Source organism: Hyperolius riggenbachi, chromosome 2 (genome assembly GCF_040937935.1).
Source record: "Hyperolius riggenbachi isolate aHypRig1 chromosome 2, aHypRig1.pri, whole genome shotgun sequence".
NCBI lineage: Eukaryota > Metazoa > Chordata > Amphibia > Anura > Hyperoliidae > Hyperolius > Hyperolius riggenbachi.
In genome coordinates, this window is record NC_090647.1 from 221,551,431 (window position 1) to 221,574,269 (window position 22,839).

General features: G+C 43.1%; 1 protein-coding gene across 1 annotated transcript in view; it reads left to right on the forward strand.

Moving 5' to 3' along the window:
* Nucleotides 1-23: 23 nt before the first annotated feature.
* The window catches only part of MITD1 (microtubule interacting and trafficking domain containing 1), a 29,642-nt gene continuing 6,826 nt past the window's right edge, over nucleotides 24-22,839 (forward strand). Inside the window, exons 1-6 of the mRNA XM_068268197.1 lie at nucleotides 24-334; nucleotides 4,910-5,011; nucleotides 9,995-10,131; nucleotides 13,346-13,432; nucleotides 16,033-16,148; nucleotides 17,268-17,328. Of these exons, the coding sequence (XP_068124298.1) occupies nucleotides 196-334; nucleotides 4,910-5,011; nucleotides 9,995-10,131; nucleotides 13,346-13,432; nucleotides 16,033-16,148; nucleotides 17,268-17,328 (642 nt within the window). The 5' untranslated portion in view covers nucleotides 24-195. The remainder of the gene's footprint in view (nucleotides 335-4,909; nucleotides 5,012-9,994; nucleotides 10,132-13,345; nucleotides 13,433-16,032; nucleotides 16,149-17,267; nucleotides 17,329-22,839) is intronic.

Genomic DNA, 22,839 nt, shown 5'->3' on the forward strand with positions numbered 1-22,839 from the left:
TTTTTTTTACAGACAGTAGCATATCATTGTTTGTTATTTGTGATACAAACATCTATGAATAAAGTTTTACAAAGCCACGTGATGTTATGTTGTTTCCGGCTGTGGAAGGCGGAAGATTCATCATTTGTTGTGAGGTTGGAACGGTGAATCATTTGCGGCTGGCTGAGGAGGAGGCTGGGCGAGGCTGGTGCTGTCATGTCTGTGCTGTCTGGTGTAGAGACCTCGGCGGGAGCGGTGCTGCGGAGGGCTGTGGAGATGGACAGCAGCGGCAGGTACCAGGAAAGCCTGGTCTGCTATCAGGAGGGCATCGAGCTGCTCCTCCAAGTGCTGAAGGGTCAGTATGTGAGGTAGGGAGGGGGTGGCTGCGTAGTGCGAGCCCAATGGCTTCTCTCCAGTTACAGCATGTTTATAGAGACTATTAGTTATGGGTTCTGGCAGAGTTTGTACATGAGAGCGATGTATGAAAAAGGAATGGGATGTCCATACCAACAGTCTATCCACTGTCCCTTATTTCCGCACACATCCCCAGGTTTCAGTGGCTTGCCTGCAAAATAACTTTGAACCTGAATGGTGTTTGTAAATACCCCTTTTCTTTGACTTTGGAATTCAACTACTGATATCATTTTATGATATGTAAAAATAAGAATTCTCAAAGGAAACCTGTGAGCAAAAGTGCCCCAAATGGGTACTCCTCTTGAGAGAGGGAAGCCCTGGATCCCCCAGAGCCTCCCCCCCCCCCCCCCCCCCATTCTCCTGCATCAGTCCCATCTGCAAAACCACTTGTCGATGGCTCACTAATGCTGAAGACCGAGCGGGTCCATGCAAGTGTGCAGGCGTAGTGCTGCGGCTATTCAGGAATCTCAGCGCTGGAATTGTTGAAGGAGGATGGGGGAAGCCTCAGGAGGACCCAGAGGCTCCCCCCCCCCCCTCTCCTCCCAAAGTAAGTATCTAAATGTGTGCACTTAAGTAAAAAAAAAAAAATGAGTTTTACTCACCTGGGGCTTACAATAGCCCGCTGCAGCTGTCCGGTGCCCTCGCCATCTCCCTCCGATCCTCATGGCCCCGCCGGCAGCCACTTCCTGTTTCGGTGACAGGAGCTGACAGGCTGGGGACGCGAGTGATTCTTCGCGTTCCTGGCCACAATAGCGCCATCTATGCTGCTATACCATATATCGTATAGCAGCATAGAGGGTGCTAATGTGTCTGGGAACGCGAAGAATCACTCGCGTCCCCAGCCTGTCAGCTCCTGTCACCGAAACAGGAAGTGGCTGCTGGTGGGGCCAGGAGGATCGGAGGGAGACGGCGAGGGCACCGGACAGCTGCAGGGGGCTATTGGAAGCCCTAGGTGAGTAAAACTCATTTTTTTTTTTGTTTGACTTAAGTGTCCCTTTAACTAAATAAAGAAAAACTTTTTTTTAAAATGCAGATAAATTAATTGGTGTCCCTCAAAACTTCCTGTAGTCTACCAAAGCAAACCCAAACTAAAAATAAACTTCAAAAATAGTGACATTTTTATGTTGGTACTTATCCGTTAGCCGGGCGCATCCTCTAGGTGGCGAGAAAACTCCACCAGAGTTACATCTTTCCCTACTATCCATGTCGGCCTGGAGGGGGAATAGTAATTAGCGCCACCTGCCGGATGCGCCCGGCTAACGGATAAGTACCTTTATGTTTTTGTAAACATCTGTCAATCCCAATTATAGGTGTTGCTTCATCAGAGCCTTCCTGATAATGGGGAAAGTATTTGCATCATTATATCAACATTAATAAAGCTTTAAAGGACAACCGTAGTGAGAGGTATGTGAAGGCTGCCATATTTATTTCGTTTTATGCAATACCAGTTGACTGGCTATCATGCTGATCCTCTGTTTTTAATACTTTTAGCCATAGACCCTAATCAATCATATGCAAATCTGGTGTTTTTTACATTGTTTGCATGCTTGTTTCTGGTGTTATTCAGACACTACAGCAGCCAAACAGATCAGGACAGCCAGACAACTGGTATTGTTTAACAGGAAATACATTTGGCTGCCTCCATATTCTTGTTACTTCAGTTGTCCTTTAATATCAAAAATCAACATATCTGTGACTTGATAAGTCAAAAACTAAAGTTTAACATCAAGGAGATAATTAATTGTATGTGTAGTACTAATGGTCAATAGAACTTAGGACTTAAAAGAACACAGGACTTAAAAGTTCAATGCAGAGAAAGCTGGAGCATCTAAAGTGGTGATAATGTTCTCTATCTTGTGTTTACTTAATTGTATCAAGTGAGGAATGTGACATTCTCTGACTGTGCAGAAGCTCCTGGACACAGACACTCAAAGCATTTCTGCCTTCAATACAAGATGAATAAAACCAATTATGCATAAAATGCAAAGGCAGCTCTCAAAGTAAAAAACTGTACTTTTGGGAACTTGTAATTTTCTAAATGAATAATACTTATGCACAAATGCAAATATAATAACCGTATGGCATATAAAAAGTAGGAAAACATGTTTTTATTGAATATTATGTCAGGGTTTTATACCGCTTTAAAGAGAATCTGTATTGTTAAAATCGCACAAAAGTAAAAAGTGCGTTAGGGAACATCTCCTATTACCCTCTGTCACAATTTCGCCGCTCCCCGCCGCATTAAAAGTCGTTAAAAACAGTTTTAAAAAGTTTGTTTATAATCAAACAAAATGGCCACCAAAACAGGAAGTAGGTTGATGTACAGTATGTCCACACATAGAAAATACATCCATACACAAGCAGGCTGTATACACCCTTCCTTTTGAATCTCAAGAGATCATTTGTGTGTTTCTTTCCCCCTGCATCTCTCATGCACTGAAGTTTCAGGCTGCTCTTTTCTTCCTGCAAACAGCTTTGCCCTTGTCTGTAATTCCTCAGTATGTGAAAGCCCAGCCAGCTCAGAGGACCATTTATCCAGCTTGTAAAAGATAAGAGAGAAGAGAGAAGATACCCTAATCTAAATAATACACAGGCAGTGTGCATAGAGGGGCCTGAACCACAACACTGAAGAACTTGGCAGCCTTCCAGATATAGGGCGACAAGTCTGACAGGGGAAAGATACATTGATTTATTACAGAGACTGTGATAGCAGAAAGTGCTGCAGTAAGCCAGAACACATTAGAATAGCTTTTGGAACTTGTAGGATGATAAAAAACAGGATGCAATTTTTGTTACGGAGTCTCTTTAAGAGGATTCTCATGTTTATCTTTAATTCAAAGCGTAACTCAACTGACATGATGTGACATTCACTAAACTGCAGTAAGCTGAATAATGTGAGTAAAGTCTTACTGCATGATGAGTAGAGCATAATGCATTGATGTAATGTATTCCATTATGCTCTGGTCTTTGTGTGGTACAACTTTATCCATGTTATTCTGCTTACCACAGCCAATTGAATTTAGCCTATTATGAGATAAACAATACATAGAGGACTAATCCTACTAAGAACTTGTCTGGGGTCACTTTTAAACACCGGCAATGTCAGTGTGACATAAAATCTGCTTAATTCAGCTGCAAAGCAAAACATGTAATGGTCTTTTGTACCTTTTTAGCCCTGTCCAGTTATCAACAGGGGCAGGGGAGCCACTGCTGTATCTTACTGCTATCCGACCACCTCATTTGCATGAAAAAATGCACTAGTTTAATAACCTCAGACTGTCAAATTAGTTCTCTATGTAGCCATAAAGGAGGCGCCTGAAGTAGTCCGAAGGCGCTTCCACACAGCAAAAAGACACACAGATCACAGGAGCCCCATATACTGTAATAATTTCAGCAACAACAAGTATTACAATAGGTATGTAAGAGAGGTACTCTCAAATTAGGGTTGCAACACTGGCGACCACATTATAGGGCATGTAAGGAAAGCCCATTCTCACTTAGGTCGTTTGGTCTTCTCTGGACCGGATGGGTCACTCTCTGCACTGCAAGATCTAAGAGAATTTCAAATCTTGCTCAATGTCCAAACAATGGACCAATGGTGAGGCCCGGTAGGGAGCCTCAAAGATGCTTTGCCAGGGCTCCGGGAAGCAGTCATTTACATTGAGATACACTGTAATTACAGCTTTGGTACTTGCAGCGAGAGGTGGCAGATATCCAGTGGTGGTAGATAAATAAATCAGGGGTGACTGACACAGTTTGGGGGGGGGGGGGGGGGCTTTGGCGATATGCAGCAGTCCAATGGGGAGCTCGGGGGGTCTTCTAATTAAAGGAGACCCCCAGATGCAGCGGTGGAAGATGGAGGCTAATGTTCGGCGGGTGTGCGCATCTTTGGGGAGTGAGGCCATGGTGCTGAAGGACAGCACCACAGTGTAAAACCTCCCTCCCCCCATCGTCTGGGATATGGGAGCATCACTCAGGCTTTCGTTTCAGTAATACTCCCTAACCATCGGCCATTGCCCGGAAGAAACCGGCAATAGGATTTGCTAGTAATCCTCATGTGATAGCCAGGTGATAAGTAGCTAGCATTTGCAAGCTACTTATCACCTTTAATAGAATATGGCGCTTAGTCGTTCCTATCAAATGATAACAAATAATCTTTACATTCAAAATACTCAGGTGTAGCTAGCTATGCACTTCTAGGCCCTCATCTTAGCTTCCACTAACGATCTGATGTGCATACCAGCATTGTGCTGTCACTGGATTCAGACATCCTTCATTCATCTCCAACTGTTAGGGATTGCTTGTTTTATGACACTGCTGTTCAAGCGTGTGTACAGGGCTTAACCAATTCATGCAAAATGGACGTTTAATAAATGTCCATTCTGCAAAAATGTGCACACATTTCAACTCTTCAATGCATGGCATGTAGTTGTCAAGATACAGAACTTATCATAATGCTGTCCTTCCAGAAGGGAAGAGTGCTAGGCATGACATAGTGTTATTTTACTTGTTCTAGGTACAAAAGATGATTCCAAGAAGGCACACTATCGACAGAAACTGCGAAGCTACATGGACAGAGCTGAGCAAATTAAGCATCATGTTTTAAAAGAGAAGGAAGGTGAAGTTTGTTTTATGTACAATATACATTGCTAATGTCAAAATGTCATAAAAATTCGCATAATGGCTTCATAGTATGAAGTATTGCTGTACTGACAACTTTTGTTTTTGTTTTTTTGTTTTTTTTTATGTAAGACTGTTAAAGGGTAACAGAACCTATTAATGTAACATATCTTCCCCAAATTGATCATGAAAATGCAGTATTCTGGGTTTGCTCTTATGATGGATCTTAGATCTTCCCATTGTGTATGGTTTGCATGTGCTTCCTTTTAAGCAGCAGTTTATACACATATACAAGGACCATACCTCCCAACTTTTTAAAATAAGTAAGAGGGACACTTAAGACACACCCCTGCCACACCTCTAACCACACTCAGCAACACCCCGATATTCACAAGACCTATGGATAGAGGTTATTAATACGATGAAGAAAACTTACTGGCACTCATTTAGCTGGGACCTCCAAGGAATGTTCAATTGGAATCAATGAAAAGAGAAACAATCCATAACAAACATAGGCAGCTCCTAGCTTAATATATTTGCTACTATGCTAGGAGGGAAATTGCACTTAAATGGAAAGCTACCAAACCAAAGGTTTGCAAAAGGGGGGGACCATGCAGCGCAGACCTCTTCTACCCTTCTTCTTTCACTTCCTTCCCTCTCACCCTTTCTTCTCTCTTTTTACCCTCTTACAACAATCTTTTGACCTGTGCACTGGCAACATGCATGCATAGTAGGCTATCTTAAGATAAAAATGAAGGTACAATCTGTTAACAAGTATCCTTTTATATATATACAGCAGAGTCCCCAATATCCAGTACCGACAGGAATCCCCTGATACCTGTGCTTGCTGGTTGTTTGAGCAACTGGCTAAAAAAATCACAAACTGCCCCCTCCCAAATACTCACCAAGTCTCCAGTGAGGAGGCAAACACCCACAACCCCCCAGAAAAAAAAATAAAGTCCCCGTTAGCCATCAGGCTTGCTGGTTAGTTGAGACGTCTGGTTGCCTGAGTTTCAGATAATGGGGACTCTGCTGTACATTAACATTATGTACTTCATATGACAAGATAAGCTTGCTCCAGTTTTGTATACATAATTGTATGTACTCGACGTGCTTTTGCATATCCCTTCTATTTCAGTGCTGTGTAAGTAGCATGGTGCCAGCTATTGTTTGTACAGTACTTGCTTGTACATTTTTTGTAACAAAAATTGATCTGTTAAAAAAAAATCAACATGAAAGCATGAACCAGTACTATGTTGTTTAAAAGCTTTTATTTATTATGATGACTCATGCCTCTCTATTTTCATTACATGAGTGTTCTAATCATAATAAACTGTAAATCCAACCAGTTTTTCTTCTCTAGTGACTTCTGATTTGACCCAGTTCCTACTCATGTACAGAAAAGATTTTAGAACTTTAAAGGGACCCTGAGCAGAGTATTAAAATCAAAATCAGCACTTACCTGGGGCTACCTCCAGCTCCCAGTAGCCCCTGAGGTCCCTTGGCATCCCCCGGGTCCCCTCCCTGGTCTGTAACAAAAATGCTGTAACAAAAGGTCACATGTGGGACACAAAAAATGTGGAGGAGTATGCACACCAGCCTGCGAAAAAAGGAGATTACAAATAAGTCTGCTTACCCTCAGCGTCAGGCGCTGACAAGACCCTCAGTCCACTGCTGTGTGATTCTCACTGTGGACTGAGGGTCTTGTCAGCATCTGATGCTGAGGGTAAGCAGACTGTTTGTCATTTTCACGTACCCTTTTTTTGCAGGCTGGTGTGCATACTCCTTTACATTTTTGTGTCCCACATGTGACCTTTTTGTTACAGCATTTTCAATATTTTTCTCTACCATTATATGGTCACACCTGCCTGGTTGTAGGTGATTGTTATAATATTACACATATTTTTGTCTACAGCTGCCCACAGGCTCAGGGCTGATTCTATTTTTGTATTTGGGTCATTGAGACCATACAATAATAGTCACATTGTACTGTATATTATTGATACTCCTGTCCATGCTGTTGTTGTTTTTAATTTATTTTGGTATGTGTCCTGAATAAATGTATTATTACTGATTATTTCATTGTTCTGATGGTTACTTGCTGGTATATGGATGGCTTTTTCTTTTGTATGTTCATGGCAGTGTTTCATCCATGGCATGCTTTATTTTCCTCTATATCTTTTATCTGAATCGATTACTGCTCTCTGCAGTCTACTCCCTTCCTGTTTGTGCCAACATCACTAATAGGATAACAAATGGGATATATAATTTACATCCACTGCATAAAAAACCCTGGTGCACTGTCCAGTTGGCCACAGTGGGGTATTCACAAACTGAAGTGGGGATAGATGTTGGCTGCTATGCTGATCTTTTGTCTGCAGCAGGATGTGGTTATACATCTGAAATGAGTATGTGGCTTGTGAAGTCGGAACATTTGATCTGCATGCTCATCTTTGGATCGTGATTCAGAAGTGCTAGAGGCAGTGGACCAAGATAAGAATTGACAAGTAGCATTGTGCCAAGGGAGTCTGCAATGGCATATTCCGTTTCAGGTTTCCTTTAAGCCAGCTCATCCATATCCAAGTCAACAGATTGAGGCCTCCACCAACAGGCGATCCCTAGCATACAACTAGCCGAGGAACTCAATGAGTTTTATTGTAGGTTCGAGCACCTCACCACACCGAAGGATATCCCCCCCCCCTCCACCCATCCCACAGGGGCATGACGATGCCTCGGCGTCTATTAAAGTCCAGGAAGAGGATGTACTGCGTCAACTCCGCAAACTGAACCGCAGGAAGGCTGCAGGCCCGGACGGCGTGTCATCAATGTGTCTAAAAACCTGTGCAGTCCAGCTAGCTCCCATCCTTACCTCCATCTACAATAGGTCCCTAGCTGAAGGCGAGCTTCCCCCTTGCTTCAAAAGGTCCACAATTATCCCAGTCCCCAAGAAAACAGGAAACACTGAACACAACAAATTTAGACCCGTAGCCCTTACTCCCATCATCATGAAGGTCCTTGAGCGACTAGTTCTTGCTGTCCTGAAGAGCTCCACTGATGCCCTCCTCGATCCTCATCAATTCGCGTATAGGGCGAACAGGTCAGTTGAGGATGCCATCAATGTCAGCCTGGCGTACATCACAGAGCATCTCGACAGACCTGGCTCCTATGCCAGAATCCTGCTCTTGGACTTTAGCTCGGCCTTCAACACCATTCGCCCGGACATTCTGCTCAACAACCTGGTGCAACTTGAGGTCGACCCATCCCTCTGCAGGTGGGTCGGGGACTTCCTCACGAACAGAACACAGCAAGTCAAGCTCGGTAACTGCTCCTCCAGCGTGAGAACCACCAACATAGGGGCGCCGCAGGGGTGTGTACTGTCCCCACTTCTGTTCTCCCTTTACACCAATAATTGCACCTCAACTGCTGACTCCGTTAAGATCATCAAATTCGCGGATGACACAACCATCATCGGTCTCATCAGCAGCAACGAAGAGCAGGCCTACCGCAGTGAGATTGAGAGGATCTGCAACTGGTGCAAGGAGAACAATCTCGTCCTCAATGCATCCAAGACTGTCGAACTAATTGTAGACTTCAGAAAACTCCCTCCCGCCCTCCCACCAGTTCTCATTGAGGAGACTGAAGTCTCCAGGGCTCCAAGTGTTCGGTTCCTGGGCACCACCATCACCAGTGACCTAAGATGGGGGCAAAATACCACCAGAATCCAGAAAAATGCCCAGCGGAGGCTATTTTTCCTACGCCAGTTGAAGAAATTTGGCATCCCACGTGTTCTGCTCACCAGTTTCTACTCCGCAACAGTCGAGTCTATCCTCTGCTCCTCCATCATTGTCTGGTATACGGGGGCCAACGCTAGAGACAAGTACAAACTTCAGAGAGTAATCAGCGCTGCGGAAAAGATCATTGGCACGACCCTGCCCCCTCTCGATCTCCTCCACGCTGCCAGAATGATGAAAAGAGCCAGCAGGATCTCCCAAGACCTCTCCCACCCGGGAAGCCACTTCTTTGAGCCCCTCCATTCGGGCCACCGCTTCAGAGTAGTCCGCTCCAGAACCACGAGGCGTAGAAACACCTTTTTTCCCCAGGCAGTCCTAATCCTGAACACTCCACCCACCTGGTCCCCTCAAGCTTAGCCCATGCACAACGCAGTTCCCCAGTCGCCAACACTGACTCTAGCCCCCGCCTGTAACTATGCACCAATGTTATGCTGATATACCTGTTAATGCATGTATTTATGTATGTATGTCTTATTTCTTTTTGCTCTCCGCCATTGCCATGTGTACCACAACCAATTCTGGGGGCGCCAACAGCGCACTCGGCGAATAAAAGCGATTCTGATTCTCTTCAGCTGCAGGTGGACCTGTTACATGTGTACATGGACATCGTAAAGCTATCTCTTTTCACTGGCATTTCCAGCCAAACGGATCCGGTAAAACAGCTCACACTGGCAAACGGATCCATGAAAACGGATCTGATCACCATTCTATCGGATCTGTTTTCACTCGATTGCCACAGCAGCTGGACGGGTGAGGGAGGGTTCATACTTACCCAGGCTTCCGTCTTCTTCATTGCTGCCAGGCGGTAGGGAGGGTTTCTTCCAGGCTTCCGTCTTTTTGCTGCAGGTTTCTATTGGGAGTGATAACACAGGGTTTCTGCTGCGTGGCCAGCAGGTGTATTTCCTCAGTTTTTCCACCTACCAGTTCGAAACTGCATGGGGACAGAGATTAATGAATGGGAACTGCGTTTCCCATTCATTCATCTCCCGTCTAACGATCGGCAGCGATACCGAGCGGGTGGGGGGGCGAGCGGGAGTGCGTGGTGGCAAGGGATGCAGTAGCTACGTCCCACAAGGGGAAGAGGGAATTTGCAGGGACGTAGTTACTCGTCCCAGGGCAGGGGATGTGGTTAAATTGTTATCTAGTCATTATTAAATAAACTCCTAAATAACATATTGTCTCCAATGCAGAGGGAAAATATCACAAGCAAATCAAGATTTTAGAAAATGCAACTGGTTATAGCTATGAAAACTTGTTTAAACCATATGTGGATGAAACACTAACAGAAGTGTGGCTGGAGGACCCATATATCAGACACACGCATCAGGTAACTGTTATTTGTTCTTCACTGGGTATACTGCATGCAGGGTGTGTGTTGGCTGTTCTGTGAGGGAAATTAGTCTTGACAGGTTTTCTCCACATCCTCTAATGGTGAGGATATTGCACTGCTGATAGGAATAAGGTTGTCCCTCAATCTATGCCTGAACAGGAGCAGTGAGGGAAGTGGGATTAGACCATGAACTGGGGAGTTGAATCGATAGCAGTGGTCGGTATTGAGTATCAGGCAGGACAAGGTCAGTCTGCAGCATAGGTTGGCACTGGGAAATCAGGCAATGTAGCCAGGGTCAAATGGGCATCATTCAAGAGCAAGGCTCATATGCGTAATAAGACAGCTGGCCACAAGGATCATCAAGAAAGAAGGACATAAACCTTGGACACTTTATGCCATGCACAACTCTCACGTTTGCTTGCATCACCTTATGCTTTATGTATACGGCATACATGTACATGCAGCCCTGAGAGAAGATCCATGCATGCCAACAAGCATGGTTACGCATGACAGCAGGAGTGCTTCCTTGGATGCGGTTGCACAAGTGCTTGGAGTCTTTGATATTGACAAGTGGCACATGTTTTTTCACACCATAGTATACAGGACAATGATCAGCTTATGTAATTTACAGGGCTGTGGTGTCAGTACAAAAATCATCTGACTCCTTAGTTTATGAAACCTCTGACTTCTACTCCACAGCCCTTTTATGGCTATGGAGTGGGTACAAAAATCATACGACGACTCGGTGTATGAAACCTCCAACTCCAGGGGCCATATGCAATTCACCTTTTCTCCTGCATTTTCTTCTAGGAGATACTTTTTCATCTTCAAATTAAATTAACTTTTTAGCATTTTGCAATGGAAAAAAGTACCAAAAAGTAGGAGAAAAGTACTGTCAAAATTATTTTAAATATTTGTTTGCTGGTGGTGTAAAAGGTATTTTATTTACAAGTTGTGGAAATACCACCTTGGATAAAACAGAGGTGAAAAAGTGAATTGCATATAGCCCCAGGTACCCAAAATTGCTCCGAATCCAAAGCCCTGGTAATTTACATATATTAGTACACAAATATGGACATGAACTTGGTGTATAGCCAAGAATTCTTAATTTTCCTGTATTTACAAAATACCCCTGAAATACCAGCAATTTTGTCATGCTTCTGGCAGGCATTCTTCTTGAGGAGGGTCATTACTTTATTAAGCAGCTCATTCTCCTTCAGCTACTTTGGGGAATGGATCTGTGCCACTAATCCACTCACTTGGCTGGTATTGGAGGGTTCTAACCACTGATAAACCCCTCTCATTCAGCTTAATGGTGGGAGGCATGTCAGCAACATGACAAAGGACCCAGCATTTTGGTTTGGGCACAAGGCTTTATGGGTGCAGTGTGGGGTTTGGATGGAGTAGGGACAGCCTGCCACTAGGTATTCCTCCAGTTGTTTCCTGTGGGATTAAGATAAGAAGAGATGATCAAAGAGTTGCTAATTATGTTGAGTTAATGCACATTTTTATATTCATTTTATGTTGATTAAAAATCGATCAAAAGTATTAGCTGATTATTTTTAATGCTCCAATTCCAAGCTGCATACATTTGCATACAATTAACATTTGCAAGAACTCGACCACCTCTATTCCGGAAATGTTATATCTCAAATGCCAGTGGGTCAGGAAAGCATGGGCATGCAGTGAAGAATAGAGCACTATCACTCTCGCAGTGCATGATGGGCATGCAGTGAAAAATAGAGCACCATCACTCTCGCAGTGCATGATGGGCATGCAGTGGAGAATAGAAAACCATCACTCTCTCAGTGCATTATGGGCATGCAGTGGAGAATAGAAAACCATCACTCTCACAGTGCATGATGGGCATGCAGTGGAGAATAGAGCACCATCACTCTCACAGTGCATGATGGGCATGCAGTGGAGAATAGAGCACCATCACTCTCACAGTGCATTATGGGCATGCAGTGCAGAATAGAGCACCATCACTCTCACAGTGCATTATGGGCATGCAGTGCAGAATAGAGCACCATCACTCTCACAGTGCATTATGGGCATGCAGTGGAGAATAGAAAACCATCACTCTCACAGTGCATGATGGGCATGCAGTGGAGAATAGAACACCATCACTCTCTCACAGTGCATTATGGGCATGCAGTGAAGAATAGAGCACCATCACTCTCGCAGTGCATGATGGGCATGCAGTGAAGTATAGAAAACCATTCACTCTCACAGTGCCTGATGGGCATGCAGTGGAGAATAGAAAACCATCACTCTCTCAGTGCATTATGGGCATGCAGTGGAGAATAGAAAACCATCACTCTCACAGTGCATGATGGGCATGCAGTGGAGAATAGAGCACCATCACTCTCACAGTGCATGATGGGCATGCAGTGCAGAATAGAACACCATCACTCTCACAGTGCATTATGGGCATGCAGTGGAGAATAGAAAACCATCACTCTCACAGTGCATGATGGGCATGCAGTGGAGAATAGAACACCATCACTCTCTCACAGTGCATTAATAGCGGTTTAAAACTGACAATTTTCAACAAAAATGTGTTTTCCTACTTTTTATAACCCATACAATTATCATCTTTTGTGCACAAGTATTAATATTCATTTAGATATTATAACTTCCCAAAGTTAAGTTAATTTACTTTGAAAGCTGCTGGTGCATTTTATTCATAACTGTTGTAATTCTGTTGTAAATGCAGCCATCAGTGATTTCTGATCTGTTTTTCACTTCAGCACTCATCAGCTGAAGTCCTGCACAGCCAGAGAATGTTTACATAAATGTATCAAGTAAAGAATGTGTACACAAGATAAGATTATAAGCAGTTCAGATGCGGGTTCTCCCTGCAGAAGAAAAAGTCAGCCCTGTGATGTAACCCTTTGAATGCTGTTTTACTAAAAAAAAAAACCCATTGTGTTAGTATATTATATGCTGTAAAAAAACTTCTAGAGCAAAGAATAAATTCTGGGTTATATTCCGCTTTAACGAACAGTATTCTACTGTATAGATTCAATTGTCACAAACAATCTTGTATGCTTTTACCAATCCTGCACAAAGTATTCTTGCTTCTAGCAAAGGACCAAAAAATCTTTATGTGGAACGTTATTGTAAAAATGTCAGTTTGTCAAAAATGTATAGATAATATTGTCTGCACTGGGAGCTGACATTAATTTATTTTTTTATATTTTTACAGCTGTATAACTTTTTGAGATTTTGTGAAATGCTTATCAAAGGTCCTTCAAAGATAAAGAAAATAAATTTACTGACTTCAAGAGATGAGGTAAAATGTATGTGTTGTTTTTGTTTATAGGACTAATGCCTGGTACACGCCATGCAATTTCCCATCAGATAGATGGGTCGATATATAATTTCCAACAGATCCGATCAGATATTTTTTTGATCACTTCTATGCAAATCTATCAGAAAAACAATTTATTTAGATTATGAACCGCTTCGGGACCGCGGTAATTGAAATCTATGCCGTTTGTTTATTCCTGCCAGGGTGCAGATTTCAATTATCGTGCCACGCGGACTATCCACAGGCTCCTCACTCTGCCATCGCTATAACGGCAGGGCTCTGTGAGCCGGTCAGGAGCCGATTTCATTGGCTCTGGACCCCATGATCACTGTGAGCCAATCCTATTGGCTCACATTAATGACTGGGTCAGGAGCCAATGAAATCGGCTCCTGACCGGCTCACAGAGCCCTGCCGTTATTGTGACAGCAAAGCGAGGAGTATGCAGAGATAAGAGCAGCGGGTCCGTGCGGCTATTCGTCGGTAAGTCCCATTTTTTTTTTTTTTTTTTTTTGTACCAGCAGTCTCTGGTCCTTAAAGGACACCCGAGGTGAAAATAAACTTATGAAATAAACAATTGTATCTATCTTCCTTCTAAAAATGACTTTTTAAGATTTTCCACGGTTTCAGTTTATGTTTAAATCTACTTTTTAAGTTTTAACTGTTTTATTATTTTTGCTCAATGACACTTTCATTGAAGTATGCCAGAGCTAAAAATCTATGAACTATTGACCGTTTTTATCTCTTTCCTGCACTCAGAAGCCATTTTCTGCTAGGAAAATGTTTTATAGTTGTAATTTCATATCAGTGAGGGTCACATTGTAGTCACTTCCTGTCTGAGCCAGGACTGTCAGCCACTTACATACCTGATATTTAACTCTTTCAGGCAGAGAAAGGAAAAAAAAGGAACTCAGCATAGTTATTTGTGTGCTTGGCACTGTCTATCTCATCATGTCACATGTCACACCGGTTGTCCTTTAAGGGGCCAGACTTCTGGTGGTACGCAATTAGTTAATGTACTTGAATTTAGCACAGGTAATATCCATGCTGAGTCAAGAAATGATTATTTTGGTGACTTTCGCAGAGATCTGTGGGGACAGCGTTGCTAGCAGAATTGTAGCTAATAGCAAATCAGACTTGCATCCTGCTTTGATACCAGCCCGGTAAACTTGTGCCAAAATTGTGGGCATTCAAATCTGAGAAAATACTATCTTTTGCTATCATGGAGTTTCTCCCTGTCTAGCTTCCATGATGTTTTGGGTTGTAGAGTGTCTGCTTCCACCCTTGCTAAACATTAGTGGATTATCTCTGGTCCTGTAGTAATGATCACAGAATTAGTGGGCACCAGTCTTCAATTAATCAATTAACCACTTCTTCAGATTCTTGTTTTGCAAGCCAGAACTTAAAAAAATGACATTTGGAAGCAGTACAAACATTTCAGGTTAAACAATTTATTCTTGATAACACGGATAAAGTACTCTACTCAGTCTTTACTAAGCAGATTTCTCCCATCATCCTCCAAGACAGAACACTGGCCATGGAACAAAACTTTCCATATCAAGACTTGGCAATGGCTAGCAAATGATTAGCAAATATGCAGTGTGCGATCACGCCATTGTGCACAGAGATTTTTGGGGACAAGTTTACTTCATATATGTTGTGAATTGGGGTTTTCTGAGATCACCATAGATTGCTAGTAATTGTGGTTTTCAGAAATCAGGCCCGATCTTCATAAAGATTACTGGAGTATGTGTTGCCTCTTTCATGTGTGTTCATGTGTTTTTTTTTGTTGTTTTTTTTTGTTGTTTATTTAATGAGCATTTAAATAAAGTTTCCCAAAAGACCACTAAATGCACAGAAACAATGATTTTAGCATTGTATCCCATCGGGGGGGGGGGGGAGGGGGGGTGTTTATTTGTTCATAAAGCACCTTAAAGTGGATCCGAGGTGAACTTTTACTCATTGCGTAATTGTGTTCCTTTCCTATTGTTTATAGGGCATTCCTCAAGCCAAATACTTTTTTTGTTTTTATACTCTAATTCCCTATAAATGAAACAAGCCACGCCCACAGGTTTTCAGAGAGCCTTGGCAGTAGCAAGGGCTCATGGGAGCTCAGTCTGGGCAGGAGGAGGGGGAGGTTTTACTAGCCATTGATTTCAGAGGCAGAGTGGAGGAGGGAGGAGGGGGGATTAGGTTTTTTTCACAGGCTGAGTGCTCAAGATGCAGATAAGCTTGCCTCTGTGTAATGTTTACAAACAACATGGCTGCTGTCATTGTATCACAGGAAGAAATAACCATATTGTATTAAAGCTGTTTTAGATTTGCTGTTTGCTTTAACACTTAATACAGTATCTTCTGATGTAACGCACACAGACTATGCTTAATACTAGTGCTATTTGTTCGATCAATGTATAAACCGTACTTGAAGTTGTTTCCATAAACCAGTACCAGGCTGTGAGAGTGCTTGATGTTTGCATATATTTATTTTCCCCAGTGCTATAAACAATCAGCTAGATTTAGGTCTGACAGTAAAAATATTACATATTCTAAATTATTCATGCTTGCATTGTTCTGAATTGGAGCAGGACAATGGAAAAGACCAGCAGATGATCATCCTTCAAGAGATCAAGAGCTCTTTGTACGATTATGGAGTTGTGCTAGAAGTCACCTTCTCCCCTTCCATACACGACCGAGAAATCAGGTATGAATATGACTTGTTATGGGTGACGAGCTTCAGTACACACATTTCTATCAGGCCCAGATTTACATCACAGGAGCCTATAGGCACAGATGTCCTGACACCCTACACTTCACCCTCCATGAATCTACAAACACTTGCTGAACTGCACTACAAGTGTGCTGGCTGGTCTAGCTGTTGCTTCTCCCTCACTTCACTTACCCATCATAGATAGATACAGGTGCCCCTTAGTATTAGATAGTCAGAGCTATCCTCAGTATTTAGCTAGCGGTGCCCCCAAGTATTAGGTAGCTAGAGGTGCCCTGACTGAAGGTAGATCTGGTCAGTGGAATTCTGATATCCGGGTGAGCAACCTCTCATTTACACTACGCTTGGGATTCTGCATAGAGAGGGAGGCACTTGGGGAGGGGGAGTGAGCCACCATTCCATCATCAGGCTCCTGTAGACACATGCCTACAGTGCCTCATGGTAAATCCCGCCCTGATTTCTAGTTACTATTACATCACACCGCCATCATTGATATTTGATGCGTATCCTTGTTATCACCTTCATGTTTTAGCAATGGCAGGATTTGGCATAAATGTTCATGTTTGGCCATGTAAGTATGTGTGGGTAAAGGCGATAAAATGATACTGTCTGTAGAGCATGATTGTAAGTGTGACAGTAGCCTTGATCTCTCTCTCTCTCTCTCTCTCTCTCTCTCTCTCTCTCTCTCTCTCTCTCCCTCCCTCTCTCTCTCTCTCTCTCTCTCTCTCTCTCTCTCTCTCTCTCTCTCTCTCTCTCTCTCTCTCTCTCTCTCTATCCAATCTGCGTGTAGTGGAAACAGGCCCTAAGCCTTTAACCATTTCACTATCCAGGTCAAATACTTGTCTCAGAGGCTGCCCTAGTTGTCCTCTACCAGGCTGTTCTGGGACTGAGACTGCAAAACTTGCAGCCAGACTCCCACAGAAGAACGAGCACAGCCGCACTGCACAGGTGCAGGACAGCTTGTGTCTGCACAGTAGCACAGAGCCACTGCTTGTGCTCACTGGCAAAAACTCCGTAGCTCCATCGTCATGTCCATTTTGTATTTCTACTTTAGTCACAATAGTGAAAAGGACTTCCACTCTCTCTTTATGACAGATTTAACAATGGATGGATGATCAAAATTGGACGAGGCCTTGACTATTTTAAGAAACCTCAGGTAAGGACACTAGTTAATTTAAGTCAAAATTGTTCTCTTTTGCAGCAGTCTTTGATATTCCAGATGTTTGTAAGGCCCAGTATTATTACAAATTTGTTACGCTTATAAGTAACACAAGTTCAAATAAGTAACAAGTTCCAAATTTTGTTTCCGTTGTGGTTATTGCTATCATGGACTAAATATCTTTATTCCTTGTTATTTCTTCATATTCTCAGCACATTTGATGCACACATACTATCTTTTGGCTTTAGTCTTTTTAAGAACAACTTCAGTTTGTGATATTTTTATATAATTTTATGTTGAGCATTTTGGAACATTGTTCGGCCCACCTTAAAGGAGTACTGTAGGGAAAAAAAAGTTGAACTTACCTGGGTCTTCTAATGGTCCCCTGCAGACGTCCTCTGCCCACGCAGCCACTCGCCGATGCTCCGATCCCCGCCGTTGGTTCACTTCCGGAAATTGCGACTTTAAAGTCACAAAACCACTGCGCCTGTACAGCCGCGTCCTCTCTCCCACTGGCATCACCGGGAGCGGCCTGCGCAGTACACTCCCGGTGATGTCAGCAGGAGCGAGGTCGCGCAAGCGCAAATTCCAAAAGTAAACTGGAGGCCGGGACCAGAGCATCGGTGAGTGGCTACGCAGGCACAGGAGGTCTGTGGGGACTGTTAGAAACCCTAGGAAATTTCAACTCTTTTTCTCCCCTACACCGCTACAGTACTCCTTTAACTATCTCAAGTGTTTGATGGCCTCCTTAAAGCTCTTTCATGTTACAGTGTAAATTGCTTGTCAATGAAAGAGGACTGTGCCCTGATCACAATTTAGCCTATTTTGAGGATTCCACAGAAGTGGTCTGTGACACTCTCATTGGGATGTTCTGTGGATTATGCAGAGTGTTATTTGTCTGCTACTCTGATGTGGGTGGTTCCTGGTTTGACAGGCTGTTCTGTTTTATGAAGCCACTTTCTACAGAGCCTACAGAGGAGCTCAAAGCCAGATCTAGCCAGCATGTGAATGAGAAAACTCATGTCATGGCTTATTGATTTATTGTTATTAGGAAAAGCTAGGACTCTAGGACATGCAAACAAGATGACTTCCCCGCACCTCACTGTGACAAATTTAAGTACCAATGGTCACAATGTAGTGACTGTAGGATACTATAGTATTCTGCTGAATCAATGAATTGTACACTTCCTGAGTGCAGACACCAATTACATTAATATAGGTGGATAAACCTAGCCCACTGTTTTAGTCTAGTTTCACACATGGTGCGGGGGGATTTGCGGGCGACAGAAGAGCCTACCGCAGGGCACCACATAGCGATAAGAGAGGAAGGAAGTGCATCGAGTGACTTCGAAAAGATGCAGCAATGCAATTGTGCGCTGGGCGGTACCACTCGAGAATGCACTGCAGAGTCTGCATCGCCACCGGGGGTACTGTGTCCAATCTTACTGAGATTAATTGCCACTGCAGTTGGGGAGTGGTGGAGGAGAGTGACTCAATGTCCCAGTGTGAAAGGGGCCTTAGTTTACATGGCCATGTCACTAGTTTTAGTACCTGTATAGTGGTATGTTGTTGTTGTAGGAATTTGAGGGGGGAAAAAAAATAATACCATTGAAATACCTGGCAATCTGCTAGCAAACAAATTTGCAATGCGCATGTATTGCTTCTCTAAAATAAAACTCCAGCAAATTCAATGGTTTCTCTGGTTTCTGCAACATGTGACCAGGTTTTGACCTCTGCATTGATGCAGAGGTCATAGTATGATGTGTTCAGGGGCATAGAAACAGAACCTTTTGGAGCCCTCATAAGAAGAAAGAATTCTGGATACATGCAGAATTGGCAACCGTATGCTTTGTACAGTATTTGGCAGTATCTATTAAAACAACTTTTTTTTTTTTTAATGCTGTGTGTTATTGCACACATTACCACAAGTACTAGAAGCAATTTCCTTCCTCACACAGCTCTTCCTCTCTGCTGTGAAGTCCTCCTTCAGTTTTCGATGAAAAAGTGTTGGGCTCTTACAAGGCTAGACCATGTCCCTGCACAGGGGGTTGCGATCAACTCAGTGTATAGTTTATCACCTTGCTGAAAGAATCTTATTCAGATGGTGGTAAGGGGTTAAAGATTCCAGCAATGGGCTCTATTCACAAAACTTCTCATACATGACCTATTTGTCACCTAATTGAGAAAAATAACCTTTCAGCACATTTACAAGCAAAATAATCACTCAAAGTAAGTTGTTCCTGATTAACTTAATTTCAATATTAATTTCCTTACCTTAATTGTATTACATTTTTGCTCTTTAGAACAGGGGCATAAATCTTTGGGCTGCCCTGCAAATCCTTGGAAAACACACACACACACTCACACTCTCCCAGCTCTTTATCATTCAGGTCTTTCCCAACTGCGCCTCCCCTCTGTCATTTTAAATGTTAATTTTAAAGAGGCAGAATCCCTGCTTCACACACATACTCTCCCCTCCTTTCTCTCCCCTTCCTTTCTCCCCATCACCAAGGTCACTGAGTGACAAGAAAGGCACAGTGAGCAGGCTGCATAAACAAATAAAAAAAAAACCACATTCTTACACACAGGAGTTTATCAACAGGACTGCAGGCAGCTTTCCCCCACTCTGTCTCTCTGAAGTCTCAGCAGCTCAGACAGGCTGTCACTACGGAGGTGCCTGCATCTTCATTCTTTCTCTGGGTCCACCACGTGCTTGAGGGGGTGCTGCAGTAAACGTGACTGTCTGACGTGATTAGAGGCAGCAGCACCAAGCATGCTGCTCTGCCTCTGCATGTCACTGTGCGCCAACATCAAGGCACAGACAAGTGATTTAACCACTTGAGGACCGTAGGCTTTACCCCCCCTTAAGGACCAGACCCTTTTTTCCATTCAGACCACTGCAGCTTTCACGGTTTATTGCTCGCTCATACAACCTACCACCTAAATGAATTTTGGCTCCTTTTTCTTGTCACTAATAAAGCTTTCTTTTGGTGCTATTTGATTGCTGCTGTGATTTTTTTTTTTTTTTACTTTCTGTGCTGACCTTTTCCAAATAAAGTAAAATTTCTGTATACATGCAGCACAAAAAATGTGGACAAACATGTTTTTGATTTAAAAAAAAAAAAAACCCATTCAGCCTATATTTATTGGTTTGGGTAAAAGTTATAGTGTTTTACAAACTATGGTGCAAAAGGTGAATTTTCCCATTTTCAAGCATCTCTGACTTTTCTGACCACCTGTCATGTTTCATGAGGGGCTAGAATTCCAGGATAGTATAAATACCCCCCAAATGACCCCATTTTGGAAAGAAGACATCCCAAAGTATTCACTGAGAGGCATAGTGAGTTCATAGAAGATATTATATTTTTTGTCACAAGTTAGCGGAAAATGACAGTTTGTGACAAGAAGAAAAAAAAAAAAAAAGTCTCCATTTCTGCTAACTTGTGACAAAAAAAAATGAAATCTGCCACGGACTCACCATGCCCCTCTCTGAATACCTTGAAGTGTCTACTTTCCAACATTGGGTCATTTGTGGGGTGTGTTTACTGTCCTCGCATTTTGGGGGGTGCTAATTTGTAAGCACCCCTGTAAAGCCTAAAGGTGCTCATTGGACTTTGGGCCCCTTAGCGCAGTTAGGCTGCAAAAAAGTGCCACACGTGGTATTGCCGTACTCAGGAGAAGTAGTATAATGTGTTTTGGGGTGTATTTTTACACATACCCATGCTGAGTGGGAGAAATATCTCTGTAAATGGACAATTGTGTGTAAAAAAAAAAAAAAAGAAAAAAAAATCAAATTATTGTCATTTACAGAGATATTTCTCCTACCCAGCATGGGTATGTGTAAAAATACACCCCAAAACACATTATACTACTTCTCCTGAGTACGGCGGTACCACATGTGTGGCACTTTTTTACACCCTAAGTGCGCTAAGGGGCCCAAAGTCCAATGAGTACCTTTAGGATTTCACAGGTCATTTTTGTTTCAAGACTACTCCTCACGCTTTAGGGCCCCTAAAATGCCAGGGCAGTATAGGAACCCCACTAATGACCCCATTCTAGAAAGAAGACACCCCAAGGTGAGTGAGTTCATAGAAGATTTCATTTTTTGTCACAAGTTAGCGGAAATTGGTTTTAATTGATTTTTCTCACAAAGTGTCATTTTCCGCTAACTTGTGACAAAAAATAAAATCTTCTATGAACTCGCCATACTCCTAACGGAATACCTTTGGGTGTCTTCTTTCTAGAATGGGGTCATTTGTGGGGTTCCTATACTGCCCTGGCATTTTAGGGGCCCTAAACCATGAGGAGTAGTCTTGAAACCAAATGTTGCAAAATGACCAGTGAAATCCTAAAGGTACTCATTGGACTTTGGGCCCCTTAGCGCACTTAGGGTGTAAAAAAGTGCCACACATGTGGTACCGCCGTACTCAGGAGAAGTAGTATAATGTGTTTTGGGGTGTATTTTTACACATACCCATGCTGGGTAGGAGAAATATCTCTGTAAATGACAATTGTTTGATTTTTTTTTTTTTACACACAATTGTCCATTTACAGAGATATTTCTCCCACTCAGCATGGGTATGTGTAAAAATACACCCCAAAACACATTATACTACTTCTCCTGAGTACGGTGATACCACATGTGTGGCACTTTTTTGCAGCCTAGGTGCGCTAAGGGGCCCAACGTCCTATTCACAGGTCATTTTCAGGCATTTGTTTTGTAGACTACTCCTCACGGTTTAGGGCCCCTAAAATGCCAGGGCAGTATAGGAACCCCACAAGTGACCTCATTTTAGAAAGAAGACACCCCAAGGTATTCCGTTAGGTGTATGGCGAGTTCATAGAAGATTTTATTTTTTGTCACAAGTTAGTGAAAAATGACACTTTGTGGAAGAAAAACAATAAAAACCAATTTCCGCTAACTTTTGACAAAAACTAAAATCTTCTATGAACTCGTCATACACCTAACGGAATACGTTGGGGTGTCTTCTTTCTAAAATGGGGTCACTTGTGGGGTTCCTATACCGCCCTGGCATTTTACGGGCCCAAAACCGTGAGTAGTCTGGAAACCAAATGTCTCAAAATGACTGTTCAGGGGTATAAGCATCTGCAAATTTTGATATGAGGTGGTCTATGAGGGGGCGAATTTTGTGGAACCGGTCATAAGCAGGGTGGCCTTTTAGATGACAGGTTGTATTGGGCCTGATCTGATGGATAGGAGTGCTAGGGGGGTGACAGGAGGTGATTGATGGGTAATTAGTGGGTGTTTAGGGTAGAGAACAGATGTAAGCAATGCACTTGGGAGGTGATCTGCGGGCGATCTATTGGTGTCTCAGGGGGTGGTTAGAGGGGAAAATAGATGCAATCAATGCACTGGGGAGGTGATCAGAAGGGGGTCTGAGGGGGATCTCAGGGTTTGGCCGAGTGATCAGGAGCCCACACGGGGCAAATTAGGGCCTGAACTCATGGGTAGGTGTGCTAGGGGGTGACAGGAGGTGATTGATGGGT